This window comes from Agelaius phoeniceus, chromosome 6 (genome assembly GCF_051311805.1).
Source record: "Agelaius phoeniceus isolate bAgePho1 chromosome 6, bAgePho1.hap1, whole genome shotgun sequence".
In the NCBI taxonomy this organism is placed as follows: Eukaryota; Metazoa; Chordata; class Aves; order Passeriformes; family Icteridae; genus Agelaius; species Agelaius phoeniceus.
The window spans coordinates 31,273,333-31,295,643 of NC_135270.1; the positions used below are offsets into that span (position 1 = coordinate 31,273,333).

General features: G+C 40.0%; 1 protein-coding gene across 6 annotated transcripts in view; it reads right to left on the minus strand.

Annotated features, from left to right (window-relative positions):
- Positions 1 to 533: 533 nt before the first annotated feature.
- ZFYVE26 (zinc finger FYVE-type containing 26) overlaps positions 534 to 22,311 on the minus strand; it is a 49,061-nt gene continuing 27,283 nt past the window's right edge. For 3 of the 6 annotated variants that reach the window (XM_077180314.1, XM_077180313.1, XM_077180318.1), the window contains 17 exons: positions 21,539 to 21,785; positions 20,366 to 20,464; positions 18,556 to 18,713; positions 17,454 to 17,623; positions 16,113 to 16,141; positions 13,931 to 14,052; positions 13,623 to 13,843; positions 12,871 to 13,018; positions 11,523 to 11,732; positions 10,522 to 10,737; positions 8,367 to 8,564; positions 7,865 to 8,067; positions 6,856 to 6,997; positions 6,233 to 6,292; positions 4,799 to 4,981; positions 3,946 to 3,990; positions 534 to 2,902 (listed from right to left, as the gene is read on the minus strand). In XM_077180314.1, the coding sequence (XP_077036429.1) occupies positions 2,693 to 2,902; positions 3,946 to 3,990; positions 4,799 to 4,981; positions 6,233 to 6,292; positions 6,856 to 6,997; positions 7,865 to 8,067; positions 8,367 to 8,564; positions 10,522 to 10,737; positions 11,523 to 11,732; positions 12,871 to 13,018; positions 13,623 to 13,843; positions 13,931 to 14,052; positions 16,113 to 16,141; positions 17,454 to 17,623; positions 18,556 to 18,713; positions 20,366 to 20,464; positions 21,539 to 21,785 (2,661 nt within the window). In that variant the 3' untranslated portion in view covers positions 534 to 2,692. The remainder of the gene's footprint in view (positions 2,903 to 3,945; positions 3,991 to 4,798; positions 4,982 to 6,232; positions 6,293 to 6,855; positions 6,998 to 7,864; positions 8,068 to 8,366; positions 8,565 to 10,521; positions 10,738 to 11,522; positions 11,733 to 12,870; positions 13,019 to 13,622; positions 13,844 to 13,930; positions 14,053 to 16,112; positions 16,142 to 17,453; positions 17,624 to 18,555; positions 18,714 to 20,365; positions 20,465 to 21,538; positions 21,786 to 22,311) is intronic. The other 3 variants (XM_077180317.1, XM_077180315.1, XM_077180316.1) reach the window with 3 other exon arrangements.

Below are 22,311 nucleotides of genomic sequence, written 5' to 3' on the forward strand. Positions count from 1 at the left end.
GGCTTCAGGAGCAAGAGAAACCATTTCTTAAAAAAGCAGAAAAGCGTCTCTGGTGTTAATGTTTTTGCCCTTGCAGGTCAATAAATTTCTCAAAAAGTCTAATTGTAGATTTAACATTTAAGACATATTAAATAAACATTTCCATAGACATACATCCACTCTCTTTGACCTTGAGCAAGTAATTTATACTTCTCAGCTGATCTCTAAAAAATGAGGAAACTAAAGCTCATTTAGCTGTCTCAAAGGGAGGCCTGTAAGGGAGAGTTAGATTAACTTGCAAAGCTCCCTAAAGAGGATTACTGAGTACACGCATAAGGCTGAACTACCTAGGCTACCTAGCTGCTGGGGGGACTTCTAAAGATGTGACATTCCAGTCGAGCTAAATATTGAGGATACTCAGTAACATGTAAATTTGGCATGATACAACAATTACCCCCCTTCTAATTACTCCACTAAGCATAGCCAAAAGCAAAATGCAGGTCTAGAAAGAGAACCCTAGCTGTGCTGAAATAAAAAAATAAACTGAAAATACATTAACAGTCATAATACTTTATTTTTGTTTTAGTTGTAAACAAATCTTGGTCAGTAACAGAGAAATTCTCTTAAACTGGCAGTATTCAATCCCTTCTTCCTGCTCAAAAATTCAAAGCCCCTTGAGATAATTGCACTATTTTTGACACAATGTAATTAATCGGGGTCAAAATTCCAGTTCTGCTGGTACAAGAAAGATCCCTACAATTCCAGGTTAAGAACATCAAATTACACCAAACACTATATAAAGTGCATCAGATACAGTGCAAAGAGGTCAGGAAGAAAGGCAGGTAGGGAACTGACGGGTCTGCACGGCAACCTCCACTCTCAGTGCTCTCTGCAGCTGAAGGAACGTGAGCAGAACAGGAGCATGACAGCAATGCAGATCTGGATACCCACACACAGTAAAATCTCCTCCCCAAAATCAGAGATTTAAAAATGACTGAAGCCATAGGTAGTGTCACGTTTTAGGATTAGCCTGATGGCTGTAAGCTGATGGAAAGCTAGGTCAGTCTGGCCAAGGAAACAAAAGCTTTCATTAGTACTGCTCACTAATGAGATAATGCAAATCTGTGGTCAGGGGATTCTGAAAGCTGTATGTGGTCATTTCTGCTCTAGTGAGCAGAGCACCTCCAAAGTGTTTTGTCAGCTCTTGAAGCCCTGAAGAAGATGGACCAAATCCTTTCCAACACCATGGAAGTCTGTTCTTTCATTAGAGTGAGCTTGGGGATAGTGCAAAACTCTTACTTCATAGTCTCAATTATTTTATGTACTAAAACTATTTACAATTACATTACACTTCAGAAAACCTGTTTGTTTTTTGATGTAAACAACTTTTTAATAAAAAAGTGAATTAGTTTTCCTACTTCTTGTGCTGAAATACATGTAAACAGCAAACACAAACTTGGGGAATGCCATGTTTTGTTTTGTTGTTTTTTTTTTTGACAGTCCTACTACTGTCTAACACATTTTTGCCAGTTTGTCATGTCCCAATACTAGTTGCAGAGAAGCAGACACTTTTTTTCAGCATTCCTGAACACAGACATTGCACAGAGATTGCTGGTTTTTTTTCATAAAACCGATCAACCTAACACTTCCAGAGCAAAACTCATCAATACAGGGCATGTCCAGTTCCATGTTCTATTGTACTTGACAGGGACAAATTATTCTGGTAATAAATAAATAAATGCATCCCTATGTGACAGGGATACAGACCACCTGTTTAATTTTGCCACAGCTTGCTCTATCCTTATCCTTTGCCATACCGGATGAAAAACTGTGGAAGTTTGCTGTCAACTATTCAGTCATAAAGCTGCATCACAATGATTTATTGGGTATTACTGCAGTAAAGAAAGAGGCACATGATTTTTCAGCTATTTTAAAGGCTTATTTTCCCTTTGTACTCCCCTTACAGCACATGCCCTTTATAACTTCATTCATTTAGTTGGCACTAGCCCAAGTGCCCCATCTATGGCACATATCACACAGTGTGACTGGTAAGTTCAAATCTGCCAAAAGAATCAGTTCCTACCTTATCAAACAAACTAAAAAAACCTGGGTACATTATACTGGGTGGGGGGGGGGGGATAAAAAAGAAGTAGCAATGATTTGTCTAGAGGCTTAAAAAAAAAAATCTGAGTTTTAGTCTTTGAAACAGAAGAACTCTCCACTTTTGAAAACTTTCCAGGAAAGATCACAAAAATTTTATACTCTAGGCTACAATGAGTTGATAAATTTTTTCTGTCCTCTCTACATATGTTTTCTGGATTAAAAATAAAACATATTATTAAGTCCAGTGCTTTTCAAAAAATATCAACCCCCCCAAAAATTAAAAGCCAACAAAACCCAAAAACTAAAGCCAGAAACAGAAGCGCTCTCTTCCATACACCTAAATCCTTGCTTGTTCAGTTTGAAACTGCCCCCCCTCCCCCCATCAAAAAGAGAGCCAAAAAACACCCTGAGGTAGTGACTGTTTGTCAGAATACAGGACTGGCACTTGTAATTTAGTTCCCTTCCTTTCACCAGAGGCACATTAGCAGCATCCGTCTGCCACCGACATCAGCCAACAGAGCTCCATTTTACCTGGAGGCTGCCGAAGCAGACACCTCTGAGCTGTCCTGAAGCCTTCTCCTTCAGCAGGACGGCTCGTGTCAGTTGCACATCACTTCCTAGTGCCCTGGGGGAGCCGGTTTCTCCCCTTGGGCTGGTGCACGGAGAGCCACTGGGCACAGATGGCCGTGACGACGTGGTCGCCGCTGCTGTCAGCCAGCTGCCGCACGCGCTGCACCAGCTGCACGGCGCGCGCCCGCTCCTGCCGCACCGACACCAGGTACGCCGAGCGCAGCTTGTTGCACAGCAGGTACGCCTGGATCTGACACCAGAGCCTGGTCAGAAAGCTGGAGCAAACTAACTGGACAAGCTCAAGCAAGGACTACACAGGAAATACCCACTGCAGAAGCGTGTTGTACAAGGCAGCAGCACCACATTACCAAACACAGCATGGCATGAAGCAGATCCCAATGAAAGAGATGGGCAAACAGGTGTATTTTATTAAGTTTGTGTCTTGTAGACACTCCTTTACTCTACGACCATGAAATTACTCTCAGGAATCCTATCTTGTGCATTAATTACAGTATCCTCACAGCAAAGTGTCTGAATCTGTCATTTCTTCCACTGCTGGTTATAGAACAACTCCCATCTTTCAGTGATAGATCTTACAGAAAAGCAGAATTAAAAGCTCATTTTTCAATCTGCCTACAACAGTGAGTTTGTCATTCAGAGCAGACAGAGGACTGTCAAAACTCTTTAGATTTTATTCCCAGCAATGGCACTCAGGATCTACAACAATCCCCAAATGCTGAGTCACAGCCACTTCTATAAACAGGCATCTACCGTTCTCCATGGCTTGGCTGGCTGGCATGAAAGCCAACAAAGAAATGAATTAGTTTAGGCTTCATTTCCTCTAAGAGAAAAAGTCTATCAGAAGCTGGAGAAGTTTTAACATATAACTCTTGATCACCATGGAAATAGTACAATCCTGAAACAAGAAGCTGAAGTGGTCATCATTAGCTGCCTGCCATTACTAGAAACCTGCATGCACCTATGTGAACAGTTGAATAACAAACTAACAAACCTACCAATGTGCCTCTCTGAAATACTTTTCCTCCCACTCTAATAAATGTCCAGTCCTCACTCTCAGGGAACTAATAGGGATAGTCCCAGTTGATATTTGTTTGTCACAGCTTTACACATGTCACAAACACCACGGCCTTGAGGGATTCACTGTGATTTCAACAATCTAGGAAGTAGCCTTCAAAAATCACATTTGCATGAGGATGAGAGAGAAGACAGTGAAAAAGAGCCTGCAAGCTGCAGACCAAGACTGGGCTGTTTAGCTCTTGCTACTTTACTTACCTTGTTTTCATCACTGTCCATATCCTGAATCAGATTATCAAGATCCTGTATCCAAAGAAGGGAAAAGGTGTTCACATTTAAAGTGATAATAGTCTGAAAAACTTTACCCCATCAGGGATCAAACCCCTGTGGACAGGCAGGGCTGCTGAGATGACAGCAGGTGCTTAGACTGTCCCAACTGCAAGAGTTGCAGATGTAGAAAATACAAAAAAATACTAATTCCAAGTCTTCCCTTTCCCCACAGCTTTTCCTGCCTGCCATCTCTGGGGGGTATCCCTAGAGAATGCTATGAGTCTCTCCTGGACATGGCTTGTGTTGCATGAAATGAATTTGTAGGTTCCCCCCATCCCAGCAGGAGTTACCCCATGGCCCACCCTGACCCAAAGAGTGGATGGCATCCCCTAATCTAATTAATAGAACTAGCAGAGTGCATCTCCTTCCTTCACTGGGATGGAAAAAACACTGTGATAGGGAAAGGGAACCACAAAATTGGTTCCAATGGAGGCAGGAGTTTCCTGCCTCCACACGTGCTCTGTGTTAGCCAGGGAGGCCTCACTGACGGGAACACCCCGCAGCATTTGACAGGATCTTGTGAAGCAAATGTTCCGTGCCCCCCATGGGTATCCATTTGGGAAGTGCTGGGTAGGAGTGTGCTACAGCTACTTATGACTTCCTCTTAGAGTATCTTGTACAAGCAAGCCATGCACTCCCACCTTGCAGCCATGCCCACAGCAAGGAGCCAGAGCATCTGAAGGACTCACTGAAAGAGCAGTACAGGCACCAGACTTCCCTGCAGCCTGTACGGTCTATATCCTTTTTACTTCAAAATAGACACAATGCAGGACAGAATTACCTCAGCAGGAATGTTTCTGAACTCATTTAGACAGTTTAGGATAATGTTATCCCCATCATTTTTTGCTGCCACTCCAGACTCATTGACACACTTCAGGAGCTGCTGGATCTCACTGTATTTCTGCTGCTTCACCAGCTGCTTGGCCACTCTGCTGTACACTTCTGTAGCCTCCAGCTGGAAGTCCTAGAGGTAGTTGGAACATCAGAGCAACACAGTGAATGCTCTCAGCAGGTTTGCTCAGAGGGAGTCTACACAACTGAGACAGTCTCTCCTAAGGACAAAATACCACACTACGCTCCAAAAACTCAAAGCTGTTTTGGGAGCCTCTGGTTTTCCACTCACCACTGCTCCAGGTTGACTTAAAGGTTTTTTATAACCAGACTTGTAAAAATCAATCCTGCTCAAGAACAAGAGTGCTGTTACTGCCTTCTTTTCAGGAGTGGCAAAACAGTTTTATTTCTTCTGGCAAAATCTCTTTCCCAGATCCCTACCCACCTCTCCCTCACTTATCACATTCCCAGTATATTTCTTCAGCCTCCCCACCAACAGCCACCCTTTGAATACCCCAAACAGGAGGCAATTGACCATGAGGGGAGAGATGATAAAAGCTGTGAACTGATCCTGCAATGAGTAAGTAAAGAAAAAAAAGGATGGAAATGGAAGTGATAGGCAGCTGGACTCACTACTCCATTTTTACTGGAGGCAGTGGCTGCTGCTGCTGCTTAGAAGTGCTATTTTTCTAAGGCTCTCCATCTCCCTGCAAACAGGAGTTCTGTCTTGTACATCCTGACCTGAAAGAAGGAGCAGGGCCTGCCACATCCATAAATACTCTTTCAATGTGCCACCTCTGTCCAAAAGTGCCCTGCTCTACTGTCTGGGACTATATGGATGAGAAACACTCAGAAGAGTTTAGAGGCTCATGAGCTATGCTGACTGATAATCATTCAACTTCTACCCAGACATGAGGAATGAGAGGTCCCAAGCCAGAGTTCCCAGTTAATTAATTTTGCTCTCAAATCAGGAGAACAGAACAGAGGGAGCCCTGGCCTTATTTATTCACTGTCTTTGCATGACTGTCATGAACTGCAGAGAGGCACCAAGTGAGAGGTCTCTACACACATCTGTGACTGTGGTTTGCCAGAGTTCAGGCACTGAACAAGGTGCACAGCAAAGGAAAAGCTGTACTTCACTCCTGTGTAGGAACCAATTACTCTGGAAATGTCCTGCAGAAACAGCATCTTAATTTCATTACCAAGCTTCCACAAATATATCGACATGTAAGACTAAAACTTGTGCCTTTTTTCTTAACAAGTTTTGCTTTTGGGGGGATTAAAATACATTTGGGGGTGGGGGGAAAGGCTTTTGTTTAAATAATTGCTGCTTTCAGGAGTTACTTTGCATTAAAATTGCTTGCTATATCAAGTTTTTCCATACCTGAATAACTCTAAATGCAATCCCAAACCCCTCCTCAATGTTTTTGCCTTCCAATATGACCTGAAAAGAGAGGCATAGACAAGTCTGGGAATGCACATTCCTTTTTCATTATGCAGGGTTAAATGACATTAATGCAAATCCAGCTTTTGCCCAGAGGCCAAAATAAAATGCATTACTTAACAGAAAACAGCACCATTCCAAGAAGTACAGCAAATTATAGGGTCTATTGTCACACACTGCTTCCCCTAAGGGACATTAGGCAATTTACAGATGGAGATGAGCCAAAGTCAAGAATAGTTAAAATTATATCATTATTTGCCTCGCTTCCAAATATAATGGGGTGCACAGACAAAAGGAATATTACTATTTGTATTTTGGATGCTCTGCCCATGAAAATTTGAACTTTGAGGAGATGAGCTCCTCAAGAGAACAAGTTCTCACATGTTCTCTGCTACTCTGAGGAAAAACAGTATTTTTTCATAAATGATGGGTTGCATTCATCGTAATTAACCTGCCCAAAAAAAAATACGAGAAACTGCTTCAACCATCAAATGCTTCAACCTGCATTACAAGTTGGTATTGTTAATGAAAAATAGAGCTGTGTTTAAAATAGCAATTGGTACCTTGCAAGCAACATCCATTTTCATGTTATTGTTTCCAAAGAGTGTGGGTAAGGAGGAGTCTGTCATTTGAGAGGCTCCTGAGGTCTCACACTGATGCAGGAACTTTGTTACTTCCATCTGCAGATCAACTGTATTGATGTGCCTAGATAGTGAAAAAAATTCTGATTTCATTTTGTAATAGAGAAAATGTCAATTATTATTTATATGAACTAATTTCTTCAATATCTTTCAAAAGAAGACATACTTATGAAAAATTATTTTAGTTGCTTTTTGACTTTGTTCACTGTACAAGTCTGCAGCAATATTACTTTTCAGATCTGTGCACTTAACATACATCACAAGCTGAAGATGAGCAATTATTCACATTATTTCAAAGAAGTGTGCCAGAGAAACTGGATCCCCAAATAAATATCTGTTCCTCCTTTTTCACCTCATCACACACATGCCCCTCCAGGTTTAAGTTAAGAGTCTAGACTAAAAGAAAGAAAGAAAAAAGCCCCTAAGGAAACCAAGATATGAAACCCCAAGTATAATAGAGATCAGGATAAATTTACACTTTGACTTTTGAATACAGGAAACCAGTTATCTCTGGCACCTATAACTTGTACATAGTGCAGTGTTTTGAGTTAACCCCAGTAGACAGTGAAGCATTACAAAGCTGCTTGCTTTTTGGAAAGGAAAGGAAGAGAAAAAGAAAAAAAAAACAGCTTGTGGAAAGATGTATAATTGTCTATGCATTGTAGGGTTCCTGTTTGGTTTTTTAAATTGAAGGAGGGTAGTCTGATGTATATACAGATTTTTAGTAGAAACAACTGCCCATCTCCTGGTTTGGATTTTTGGGAGAAAAAGTGATGGGAATCCTACACTTGTAACTACATAAAAGCAGTTTTGGGTGAAGGACAACCAGTAAGTGTCAGCTAAAGACAACTTAAATGAAACTAATAAAAGCCCCAAAGTCTAAAGCCTGAATTTCACCTCTCCTAAAACTTAGGTTCTTGTTTATAAATACCTTGACACATCTGTAGCAGACATTTTCTTCCGAAAAGTGAATGCCATTTTTTTCCTTCCTGAACTTCTTGAGACCTCCTGCAGATAGACTTTGAGATGGTCCTTGATCTTTAGAAGCCACATCTGTTTTCCTCCAAGTTCAGTGTAAGACTTTGCTCCATGAGTGAAGAATCTAATGCAGGTCATTGCAGCACGGACGTGATCCTGGAAGAAATGCACTCAGCACTAAGACAGAGCACAGGACCCCACCTTCAGTGATCACTGTCTGCACTGAAGGGCTCACACAAAGCAGGCAGAGCTCTGCTTTCTTTAATACAATGTGCCAGAGCCATGACATGGGTCAGGTCAGCTTTAGTAAGGCTCAGGCCCTTCTATGTTTTTTAAGATTGTAAAGAGGCAAAAATATACTTGTCCAGCATGCAGGTTTAGACCAAAGTAAATAACCAAAAGTCTGATGGTATTCAACATTTCATTGAAAGAGATGGCACTGTCCCTCAACTTACCTTCATGAACTGTTGCAGTTCATACAGAATATGGTAATAGTTCTTTCTTTGCAAGTATTTGCAGGCTGCAATCAAATAGACTCCCCAGCTTTCCAATCCTGGATCAATGGTTTCCAACAAGTTCTCCAACATATGCAGCTTTCCACTTTCATAACTTGGAATGAAGATCCCTTCAATAAACACTTCTGATGGGGATTCCTACACAAACAGAAAGTTGCTTGAAGCAAAGCCACTGTAGTTTATTTTCCTTATGTAATATAAAGGCATATTAAGTGACAGAGATCATAAAAATTAATAAATAATTGACACTGAAAGGGATTTCTGGGGATTATTTTGTTCAAAACCCCACTCAAAGAATGACTTCCAAGTTAGGTCATGCTGCTCTAGACCTGTCCAGTCAATTTCTGAGCATGACAAAGTAGAATGATTCAACAACTTCCCTGTGGCCCTGGTCCTGTGTCCAAATATAGGCAAACCCCCCCCCCCAAAACAAACCCCAACCCTTTTTCTTTATATCCAATTGGAATTTCCCTTGCTCCCAATTGTGTCCACTGTCTCTTACCCTTTTACTGGGCACACAGGAGATAAGCATGGCTCTATTTTTGCCATAATCACCCACTTGCTAGCTGAAAACAGCACACACAGATCTTCTCTTGCCTTTTCTTCCAGCAGGAAAAAACTAGCTCCATCACTCTCCTCAAATATCAGGTGTTTCAGGCCCCTAGATGCTTTGGTGGCCTTCAATTAGACTTGCTTCCCTTTCACAGTGTCTGTTTTGTACATGGGAACCCAGGACCGGGCACAGTTGTTCAGATGAAACCTCACAAGTAGTGACCTGAGGGGGATATTTACTCCCCATGACCTCTTGACTGTGGTCTTGCAAATGCAGCTTCACATGTGCTTCTTTCCACAGTAACATTATTATGTGTCATCAGGGCCACCACAAATGTTTTAAAGGCTTGATATGAAATTTTTGAATTTTTTTTTAATCTCAGAGTAAAATACAATTGATAAAGTCTGTACACATAAAATGTCTCCAAACAACCAACTGCAAAACATTTAGTCAGAACTTTAGTACCTTACAGCTTTAGGGGAACCAACCCTCCTCTCTGGTTTGTATGATTACTACCAGTTCCTTGTCCAAAACTTCCACATCAAATTGTCTGGCTAGAGTATTTTCCAAGTCTGCTACTTAAGAGGTTAAATTATGTCACCTACATGGTAAAAATATGCAACTTTTCTTTAAAAGCAGATTTAAACTGATGTAAAGGATAAATTTAAAAAGGTAATTCAATATGCAGATGACTGTAAAATGTTAGAATGACTGATGGTACAGTGGGAAAGCACAGCAGATAAGGCAACTTAATTTTCTATTAACAAACCTCATAACCAGATAAAGACAATGGAAGTTGGTGTTTCAAGTTGTACATTCTCAGTAAGAGTTATTTCAAATAATAAAAAAATAATCAGTAATTCAAACACAAGCACAGCAACTTAAAAAAGGAAACACCACACTCTCACAGGCTGGTGAGATATAATGGATTCACATCTCCTAAGAAGCACCCTTAATGTCTTGGTAAGAACCTGGAATGATTTCTAGATTTAATTGTAGTTTAGCACAACAGAACTATTCCAGAGATGCTTAAGTCCTCTTATATTATGCAATTTCCTTAAGGGAGAGCTGGAAACCACGTTTTGGGTTCCCTAGACTTCTGTCCTCTGTATTCCCTTATAATCCTAATGGTTATAGAAGTGCAAACATGGGTGATCTGATTCAACAAACAATACCACAAGACAGAGGCACGGGATAGGGAGTAGTGTCAAATGTTATCTGCACTCTGGAATTCAAAATTTTCCTTCTCTCTTCTGAACTCTATGACAACAGTCCCACATTTTCAGCTTTGTAGAAAAAAAGACAAAGTGCTCTTGATGCAGGACCTCTATAAAAAGAACCAAAACTACATGCTCTTTTTAGATCTGTAAGGATCAGTGTTGCTCTTCTGTCTCATTGAATTCCTGTCAGTAACTGGATTGCTTGTGTAACAGCATTTCAGGACCTCAGCAAACTCCTGTGCAGAAAGCCACCCGAACACTGCATGATGCTCACTGCTGTTTTCCAAATTTCCATTTTGGTGATGAAAATTGAACTACTCACCTTATTTAACAAGTGAAGCAGTGCTTCTCTCATACAGTCATGCCTCATGTAAAAGCTTATTATTGCCAGATTGGTGCCATAACTGTGTAAATAGAACAAGCACTCCTGGTAATAGCTGTTGTGTTGAATCTTCCCCTCACACATCACCTCCAGAGACAGACTTCTTGTTTTCAGTGTTGCTTCAAGTTCCCTCAACGTGGCAAAGTAATCATCATCCTACCATTAACACAGAGAACCAATGACAGGTGATCAGCAAGAAAAAATCTTCTCAGGTAGGTCTTGTCACTCAGCCCTGAAGCATTTCTGTTATGTTGTTTTTAAACGAGGTATTGCTTCAGAGGGATGAGAATCCAGCAATGCTTTTTATAAACAATAGATTGGAACTCTGCTATCCACAAATGAGCTGAATGTTGCTGTACCCAGCATAGCTGTTTCCACGGACAAGTAGAAGGCTTACTTAAAAAAAATTCCAGTGTCAACATCTACTTCAACAACCCAGTTCAAAGAGGCTTTTTTTGGTCCTAAAATATTTACTTGGTCTTTCATCATCATGATTCTGCAGTTATTTAGTACAAAAAGTAATTTTTTGGTACCTAATCAGAGTTCCAAACCATTTAGTAGTGTTTTTTGATGAGAGGAGTGGGAAAGCTTTAAAGTCTTTGAACTTCTATAAAGTTACCAGAGTTTCAGTAGACAAATTGCATCACTGCAGCATCACAAAATACTGCTGGGATTCAGTTTACCTTCCTTAGACTGTAGGAAAAGTACAATATCCAGTACAGCCTATTTTCCCTCCACAAAGTATATCCCAAATTGCTATAAAATCTACGATCTCTCAGGCACCACTTCACTGTGATGAAACAGCTAAAAAATTTCTCAACAATATTCAGTTTGCAATACACAATCATGATAAAGAAGGAAAATAAACACCCTATCATCTGCTATTGTAACATGCATTCCTACAAGATGTATACTAAACCATAATTTCTTAAGATTCTTACTGTGATGAGTACAGGCTTCACTGTGGACTCCAGGTATTGTATCACATCCTGGACCAGCCTTGATCCATGGTTCAGCTGGTTTAGATCCATGGGTGGCTTTAAACACCGGTTAAACTTCTCTCTTGCTGAAGTTAAATTTCCAGCTTTAAGGCAAGCCATGCCCCAGGCATGCCATGCTCCACCTGGATCCAATCCAGATTTTGTAGAAACCTAAATTCAAAATAATTTGTTAATATTACAACACAGTCCCAGTACAGCAAATAGGAAAAATGGCTTATCACACAGTCTGTGATTCTGACCTTTCCCATCCTAGAGCACATTTCCCATTAAAAACAAACAACTGAAAAACCATCCAAAAAACCCATGTTGATTATTTCCATATTACTGGCACAAAAGGCCAACTACCAAACCACTCTGATCTACAAATGTGGACGTTTTTTTAATTGTATAAGTTTAAACTACTGTTTATCTGGGAAATTTCAGTTCATGAGTTCTAAACCAGGACATTTTCACATCAGCTTTTCTAAAGCAGATGATTTTTACAAAGCAGAATTCATCAAATTTGTGGTTTTAAAAAAGGCAACAGAAGGCAAAAGGCAACAGAATATCTTGGCTTCATGAACTGCCAATATATATTTTATTTCACACAACTTTGCTGATAAAATTTACTCCTGATTTTCTTTAGTAGACCTAAAGCTCTTTTAGCTGCTTTTAAACAAGAACTATTTCTATCCAAATAGGTCATCTATTCTTGCTGTTTATTACTGCTTAACAAATCTTAATACTATTTGTAGTATCATAATCCTGTATTTAACACAGTGCAATGCCAAAAAAGAGAGGCTTACAAAATGCTGGAAGCAGGATTAGATGATGACAAAGCACACGAGATGAGCTCTGAGGTATGGATTTGCAAACATTGCTGATTTCCAAGTAAATGGTTGGGAAAGATGCCTTACCAATGTCTGCTGTCAGATTACAGACAAATAGAATCTAACATTTAAGCTTCAGATAAAGTCCTGCCCCAAAGAGTGTCTCACCACTTCTACTGGCTGCAAGATTCCCCCATTTAATGACTTCCTTGCAGTTAGTCCATTCCAATCCTAACTCTACCAGAAAACAAAGCTGCTTATCCTTCCCTTCTGCAGCTGCTCCACAGCAGGACTTTTCTGTCTCAGAATTTTTTTCCATTGTTCAGAAAATGATTTCTTCCGTGTTTAGAAACTTAATCTCAGTTTGTAACTGTTTAAATATTGTCCATTTCCCACATCACATCCACTTGAAGTCAGGAGGGAGGAAAACAAAAGCCACTGCAGAAGAATTAACACTGACATCCCTCCACCAGTGTTACCTCTATAGCTAGTTGATAGTACTCTGCTTCCAAAAGTTGATTTCTCAATCTTGTTACTGCTGCTGGGAGAAGGATCTGATCCAAAGATGGCACTGGATGGTAGGCAGCAGCAACCAAAATATTCAACACATCCACTTTGCTGATGTAGCTAGAGGTTAAACAAACACATACACTTTCATTATTACTGTACATTGAAGAACGTTATGCAAAGACAACTCTTAGGACAGTGGTTTCTAGTCACCAGTATACCATGTTTCTCTAGCCATCATACAATCCCTTCAGAGTGTTTGTTACTGTTTGGGGTTTCTTTGCCATGTTCAGTGTAACACACTGACTGAAGATGCCAGCAAAACAGTACATGTGAAATTCATATATCACACCTGCCACCTCAAGCTCTGTAGGACAAAACGTGAAGAAGTGTAAAATGCTCATTCTCAGGAAGCACAGGTTTAAAATCCTGAATTAAAATACAGATTGAAAGCAGATACACAACAGCATAAGTAAGATATGTACCCATCTTTGTGAATAATTTCTTCCTAGTCAGAGAATTCTCTCAGTAATTGTTAACAAGTGATATTACTTGAACTTCTCCTGTAAGAACTTTCCCATTATTCCTGCATTATGAAATTCTCATTTAGACTGGTCCACAGTACAAACACAAAGTAACCCTTCCACCTCCACTCCTCAATGAAAAAAGATAATGCTCTTGACAGTACCACAATATATCCTAGTGAATATCTGATTAGAGTCACCTGTCACAGAGAGCTAGGTCCTGGCTCCTTCCAGCTTTTACAAACATCATTTTAGCACTGAAGAGCAATTGTTTCATGATGTCCATGAGGAGTCCAGCATCCACCTCAGGATTAGTGAGCCCTTGGGACAACTTGCAGCAGTGCTCTATCAGTTGGTGGCCACACACTATGCTGTCACTGTGCAGGCTAAGGATGGCAATACACAAGGAAGAGCTGGGAGCCTGACAATTTGAGGAAAGACAGGCAAATATAGGTATTGAGGTAGCTCTCCAGTGAACTGCTTATATTGGACTTTCTCATGACCTCACCTGCTCATAATAAAATTCTCTGCGTACAATTTCATTCTCTTCCTCATTCAGGGAAAAAATCCATTCAAGATCAGTTGCCTTGGGTATTCGTACCACTGTGGAATATTCATTATTAGAAGCTTCTACAGCAAAAAATAAAACACCAGGTAAAATCACTGCACAAGAAGCAACAAACCCAGCTAAGGACACATAATGCAGAACATTCCTATCTCTCAAAAAACAGTCATCAATAGTCCTCTCATTGTGCCACTTCCTGCCAGAATCACACATCCAGCACACATCACAGAAACATTTCCTTCCCTCAGCAGTCAGCTACATCATACCTAAACTTACTGTCACTGTTACCAAAAACTGGTTCCAGTAACATATTTTCAAATTATTTTTTAACTCTTATGTTACTGGGCATCAAGCACAGCAGCCTCCCCTCTTTAGCCTCCCCTTAGGCAATTTATTAAATATTTCTGAGCAGGAAGGAACTGGAAATATGAGAGCTGTGGGTTTCAGCTTGAAGGGGAAAATAAAAAACAGTTGTAAAAGAAAGGGTAAATTGACTTAACCACCTCTATGTTCTTTTCAAAATTCAGGTGATTTGCCCATAGAGTCCATGAGCTTTAGGCCAAATGATTTTAAGAAGACCTAACACCTAATGTTAAATTTTCTAATAAAATAGTACTGCAGAAAACTGGAGTTCTGATCAAATGATTAAAGAAATATAATTTCTGTGAAAAGTAGTTTTCCTTCCTCCAGATTAAGGAAATACATTTTTTGAAACTTGTAACCCAGAAGAGTTATAAATGAAATACTGCCTGTCATCTGGGTGTAGCTGACAGCACACAAGCCCTCAACTTGATGATCAAGTTTGTGATTCCAAAAACACAATGGCCAATCTCGCAATGCCAAGAAATGGAGAATAATGATAATTTGCTACTCTTTCCCCTGATCAGCTTCCTCTGGGAAAAAAATTTACAAAGTCTCAAAACATACTCATTTAGTTCACATTCCTTTTTAGAGTGTTGAGCAACTTTAAAACTGTAGGGTGAATTTAAAAAAACCCAAAGCAACTAGAGTAAAGAAAAACCCAACACCCCCCTGCACTTTTCCAAGTTGAACCAGAAACTGAATTGGCACAAATAAACTAGGCTAGAAAATGTTTGATAAGCCTTCTTCACAGTCCCCCCAGATAATTTAGAAAAGCAAAATAAAACTCTTTCCCTCTTAAATCTGAGGATTTTCACATTGTTCTTATCCACTCTTATTGAATAGATCACACAGGCCCAGTGATGTGCAGCAATGCTACACAAAAGCTACATTTCAGCTGTTTCATTCTTGAAACAAAGGTAGCAGTAAAGCAAATTTCCATCAGCAGGGGAAAAAATTCTCAAATAGCCCATCATACTTTAAAAAGGAACAAATAAGAAAAAAATATTATTTGCTTTGTTATTACACAAATGCAAATTTTGCACCATGTTTCATGATACTGTTATAAGCACTTCAACTAACTGTGTCTTGTTCTGACAGAATTTCACATCAGTGTAGGAAAATTTTGCAATCACCCAGAACACCAAAACCAGTAAATACCTCCTGAGGAAAAATGGCAGAGAAAAAGTCAATTAAATGTTGCTATTATTCCTGAAGCTTAAGATATTAGATTTGGAAATTGAGGCACCAAAATGCAATTACTATTTTCACACAATCAATACAGGAGATGGAACTCAGGACACAACCAGACCCACGAGAGGCTTCATGCTGTGCTACCTCTTGGCAGTACGGGGTATAAAACCCCACAGCACACTGCAGTGCTACTCAGAATTGTACTGTCATGGTTTATAAAAAGAGGATCCCTCAGCACTGCTCTGTAGTGAGCTGATTAATTCCTACTCACACCATTGCCTCTCACTGTTTCTAGAATGAAAAGTGGATTCTCCAACTCTTTTTCAGTTCCTTTCTATAACACCCATCCAATGCATTCAACATTGGCTCAGATAGCTCTCCTAAGTCTCAATTTCCATTCACAGAAGTTTGAAATGCTCAATTTCAGCCTGCACATGCAAAAACCTTCAGTGATATTTTGTAACTGAACTTTTCATCACCTTTAGCTGCAACTAGGTGTATCAGTTTCCAGTATCTAACTGCTGATTAGGCACTTTAAAAAGCTAAGGTTTAACATTATTCCATTCCTTACCTTCCACTTGGTCCTGATCTTCTTTTCTGCTGTAATGAAATGACAGAAAGAACCATCATGCCTACTCCAGCACATTGGGGGAAACATGCTTTTAAGGCAGACACCAATATAGCTACCCTCCTCAGAACACTGCTCTGTAAAAATCCAACACCTATCCCTACCTGTCCTTCTCAACACACTGCCCCGACCCTAATCCCTTCTGCTTGGAAATCTAATATTCTGCCTTTGTATTGTTGTATTTCAACTGCACTAAGTAATTGGCTCTTATGACCTTGTGTAGGAACAGCACTGTTGCACACATCATAAAAAAGCAGACACCAAGAACAAGAACCACCCAGTATCAGGACATGTCAGAGCTAAAATGAAGTCTTTGGTATCCAAGTCACTGCCCTTAAGATTTAGTTGGGTTTGATATACAAACAGGGTGAGTATAAAAAAGCCCAGAGAATTAATTCAAACCTGGCAGGTGGCATTCAAGTACAGTGTTGAGCATTGCTGGCCTAATCTGGCAATGTAAGCAACATTCTGACACAACCTGTTCAGCTGCAAGTGACTGCTTGTTTTTTCACAGGTTCCTCTTCAGAGCTGCACAGAATTGCTCCTTTCCTAGGAAGCCTACTAATATTGCCATAGTAGATACTGCTATCTGCAGGCTCGATAGGAAAAGGGGAAATGAAAGCATGGCTGGAAATCTTACTCTCTGTGACCCTATCAAGCCTGCTGAAGGTCAGAGAGTAAAACTCTTTTCAGCTGCACTTTTCACCATCTAGCCTGTGTACACACAATGAATTTCAGTCCAATTCTCAGCTGAAAGCAACCACATTATGAAAATCTGTAATCACAGCTGTCCCTTTTATTAAAAGCAGTTTCAAAGCCTATCTAATCAGAAACTTGCTTTTTAATTCCCAGCGTTCAGGGAGCCATAATCGAGGGATTATGGAATAACTAAAACACTGATATGTTCAGCAGAGCTAGTCAACATGCAATATCAATCCAGAAATTGAGTATACTGCAAGGAACTTTGTCACACTGTAGCAATCTGTGCTATGTTTTGCATCAAAACATTGAATTCTTAGGTTAGTGATTAATTGATGCTTAAAGAATTATTGATACTTAAAGAACTAAAGAATTTGTTGCCTGGCCCTCCAATGTTCTAACCAATGTGAAAAGAAAAGTGAGGCATAAGGAACATTCCCACACCTACCAAACCTAAAAATCCCAACCGCTGGAGGCCAAATGGCTGATGTTACATCATCCAGATAAATCCAAAGGCTTATGTCTCTCTCATTCCATTCCTGCAATCCGCTGAAAATTGAGGAGAACTAGGACAGAAGGACTTACGTGCTTGTGTCTTGCACCAAGCCAGGCACGCTTTCTCTGTTGTAGTAGCTATAGCATTGATCACACACACGAGACAGAGTTTCTCTGCAAGCTTCTATTTCCATTTTCTTGGTGGAGCAAGAGCTGCACACCAGCCTGCCACAGCGCCTGCAGTGATGGCGCCTGTTAAACTAAGCACAAGAGGTCATGAGTGAGCCACAAAGAGAATTTACTAAGTCCCCTCCTTGTCTCTCTCTACTCGTGAGTAAACTTATTTCATTTGAAGAGAGAAAACACTATGCAGGATAAGGCTTTCAGAATTATACAGTGATTGATTCTCCCTGTTAAAATTCCTTTTTGAAGAAAGCATAGCAAAGAAAAAAAAATCAAACCCCAAACCCAGAGGCCAGTATTGAAAATACGTTTGCAGCAGCCTTGGGCTTTCTATTACTTAAATTATCCCAGTTTTGATCACAAAGCTAATTAGATCATGTCCTGGAAAAGGCAAAAGCTCTAGAATGTTTTTCCTGATGCCATTGAAGAAATTTCCAAATTCAAAAGCAGCAGATACACTTTTGAGAAAACTGTACTGTTTCTAAGCAGCAGAAGATAGCAGACTGCCAGCACACCTGCAAAACTAAAAAAAAATGTTCTCCCTTAGAGCACCCATGCAGTTCTCAAGTACTCTGTGAAACAATAGCTTTTAGAAAAAGTGTAACCAAGAGCAAAGATTTCATTTTCTATACTCATAATCTGAATCATACAGTGATTATGTTATTTCTTGACAGCCGAGTCAATTAGACAGCCTTCTGGAATATTAATACTGCTGGTGTTACACATTTTTGAGATCCCATAATTGTCTTCTCTCTGATGACCAGATTTCCTCTTTAGGCTCTATCACTTCACAGATCTCTGCAAGGAGCTACCTGTTCCCAGTCTCCTCAACCACTCTAAATAAAAACCAATGGTTAAATACCAAAGGACTGGCAATCTTTGTTGGACCCATGGTGATGGATACAAACCTGCTCAAGTAGCTCAGGTCTTTCAGAAAACAGACTATGAGGAAGTGCTCATATTAAGGTCACAGTTCTAGGAATGTCTGTACTTCATTTTTTCTCCTTACCATAGTAAAACGTTCAGTTTTGCAAACCATACATATTGTTTCAGTGTCATCAGGTATCCATTGCTGCTTGGGTGGTGGCTTCTCAGGAGGCACAAATTCTTGAGGAAACAAGTTCTGTGGCAGACTTCTGTCTCTGGGACTTGCAGATATGGTTACACCTGAAAATGAGCCAGGCCAAGAAAAATATGGAATGGGATTTAAGCTGTTTAATAGAGTCTCAAGTACCAGAAAACACTACAGACTCAATGAGGCTGTAAGGTCTTTTTGCCTCACAAGATGACTACTATCATTATCTTTCAGCTAGGTATGGCAGAGTAACATTGTATAAGGAATATATATATGCTGTAAACTAAGATGGTAAACTTAGAGTACTTCAATGCTGACAAGCAAGAGAATGTACTTATTAAGAGACTTTTTCCACAACAGTTAGAGAGGTGTAAGACAATGTGTCAACATCTGTTCTTGTATCACAAGCAGAGACTTGGAGGAGGAAGAAAAAATGGTCATTGGATACCAAAAAGTAATACAGGATAAAATAGAATCTTAAGTATACCCAGTGTTGACATTCCTGAAGACTGGGAGTTTCCTTTGTTATCTCAGGGGAGATGTGGCACAACCAGCAACAGCCTAACCCTCCCTATTCTGGTCACCTTTTCAATCTGCTGTGGGGAAATCAGTTCACAGAGGCAGGAATTTAAGTGCTGCCTTTGGCATCTTAACACCAAGACTGAAATACTCATTGAATGAGATATCTACAGTATTAGATAGGCTATTAGTTTATATGATGTGAGTCAGTTACACAGGTTAATTTAAAAGTTCAACCTATCCCTGCAGCCCTGCAAGCCACCTTCTGTGTACATGCATATTAAACTAAAGAAGAACAAAAATTTCCATTTCACTAAAGCTAACTCATTCTCATTCAAGTAGATACCAGATTGCAAACAAACATTAAAGGACCATGCATTCCAGTTTTTTAACAGGACAGAGATATCAGACTGACCATTATAAGAAAAAAACTGAAGAGCTACACAGCCCAATCCAAAACACTGCTGTCACTTGATGTAAGCAACAAGAGTCTTCACTTCAGGATACAGAAGCAGGAAATAGTTCAGACACCCTAAACTGTAGATCAATATATCATTCTACAGCTCTAGTCCAGGCCCATTACTTGCTAAAATCATCACCCTTGGAGGTCTGAAGATATTTTGTTAAGTCTTTCCCTGAGAGCACACACAGACCGTGCATGCCTTGCATGAGTTGCTGAATAGAACCTGCAGAAGAATTTCTGGTTGTTTCTTAGCTACACATATTCTCCAGTTGCTCTGGCTTAAATTTATTAGTTTCCATTTTTTTTTGTGTCTGAGGACTGTGAGTACAACCTCTCAGACAATACAAGGTGTGTTATTTTCCTCAGGTCACAACAGCAATCTTAGGGAAAAAAAACTTCAAGGACTGTAGAATGGCATACTCAGGGAATGAACTGGGAGAAAGTGGCTGGCAGGGGTTGATCCACACAGGAGAATGGGTTGGGCACTGGTCAGCAGGTGGTGAGCAATTGTATTATACAGCATTTGTTTTTCCTGGGTTTTGTTCTTCTTTTCTATTTTTCTTATCTCCCTTTTCATCATCATTATTACTATATTTTACTTGATTTCAGTTAATAAACTGTCTTTACCTCAACCCCCAGGTTGTACCCTTTTCCAAATCTCCTCCACATCCCACCTGTGAAGGGGCTGACAAGGGAATGATCAAGCAGCTGTGGTTGGCTGCTGAGGTTAAACCCCAAGAGGCACAAAGGTCTTAACCTTACCAGTAGAGCTGACAGGAGATAGCTCTGATGATCCTGATTTAGACACTACTTCACACTCCAATACCTGATTGAGACTTTCCTGAATACGTATCAGAGAATCTAGGACAAAGAGAGGAAAGAGAAGAAAAAAAATCAGAGGACAATACTGGTCAATACATCTACCTTAGAGGAAGATTAGAGGAATCCATTCACAGGAGTATGTAAGAAGGTCAGCACAAAACAGGGCTATGTTTTGCATGCAAATTAGTCCACAACAATTAATGCAAAACTGTATAAAATTCAGTTATCTAAAAAACAAAGAAAGGGATCCTTATCAAAGCAAGGGTGTAATGACAGCTAAAGGAACAATACAGCAGAGATGTGAAAACAATTGGTTGATACAAGAGGCTTATGGCTAATATGAAATGCTTCACATTGAGGTGGAAGGAACATGCATACTTGCAAAGTTATAGACCATTTGGCACAAAGAAATAGTTAAGTCTGATGCTTTTATGTTAGCAAGAGCTGCATCTTTAAATCACAAAATGAAGCCAACACTTGGGAACTGGCATAATGCAAATTGGTACCATATCAGCAGGTATAAATACATACAAATAGGTACAGAACCCCATATGTTTTTAATACAGTGACACAAAAGCATTGGAATGGATCTGCAGCACCCTCTGCTGCTCCAGTTCTAAAACCTTAAAAGAAACCAAGTGCACAAGACTCAAAGACAACATGGATGAAAAGGGATTGACAAGCTGTTAAACAGAACTATGAGTCTAGAACTTTCTATATGAAAAAGGAATAGGACTCTGGTAGGAGGAAATACTACAGAAGACTAAATCCCCATTCTACTTGAGGGCAGATGTAGTTGGCTGCAGGCTTTAGAAGTGCTTAAGTTGTAAGTGACCTTTTGTTAAACAGGAGTAAAATAGAACTGATCAGTATTACACAAGAAAAGAAACCTCAACAAGGAACAACAGAGAAAAGTCTGAGAAACTTTTGGAACTCTTGGTCCTTGAAAACATCTATTTACAAGAAAGGCGAAGACTTTAGGAACACGTTCTGGGCTAGAGGGAGACTGGAGGCACACATCTAAAAATGTTATGGCATGATTGCTGAAATTATTCTGGGATGATTTTGGCCCTTCTTTCCCAAATGAAAACCAGCATTCTGACAGACAGTTACCTGATCGCTTTTCCTTTAACGTGAAAGGGAAGTTGAGAGCTTTTTCTGCATACTTGGAAAGCAAACTGTCAATGTCTTCTACAGTAATACCAATTTCCTGCCCAGCTAAGAGCTGCTGCAGTGTCTGCACAGCTACAGCTACCCAGTCCACCTTCATATTCATGAGGAGCTGTTCCAGCATGAGCAGCGGCCTTGAGGAGAGGTGGAAGTAGTTAACACGGGAGACCTCAGGCAGAGTCAGCAGCACCTGAGACACAAGAAAAAAATGTATCGTAAAAATACACACCTTTAAATATGTGTTTTTGTGACATTAAAGACAAGAAACTAGAGCAAAAATATATGCAGAGAATGGAATGACAGGTGGAGGTCAAAAAAAGGGGGTGGGACTTCTGAAAACAATTCCTACTTCTGTTACAGAATTACCGAGAGGATTTGCAGAATCACTTAGCTTCCACTTTCCATTCCATAAAACACTGCCTTATTTCAGAGAATATGGAAGAGTGAAACCTGTGACCCTGTGACAAGTATGTTGCAGCAGAGTACAGCACATTCTCTTATTACAATAAACTTATAAAAAGCATATTAACCCAATCCTTATCCTTCTATCATCTGAGGAAATGTTACGCAGAGAAAATAAGAGCAATTCTCCTCTAAATGGACAGTTAATATGGATGCTTTTCAAACTAAGTCATATCTTCAGAAGGAACAAGAAACAGGCAGCCCAGTAAAACACTGTTGTGGCACACCCTGGAGCAAGCTGCTGTTTACAGTCC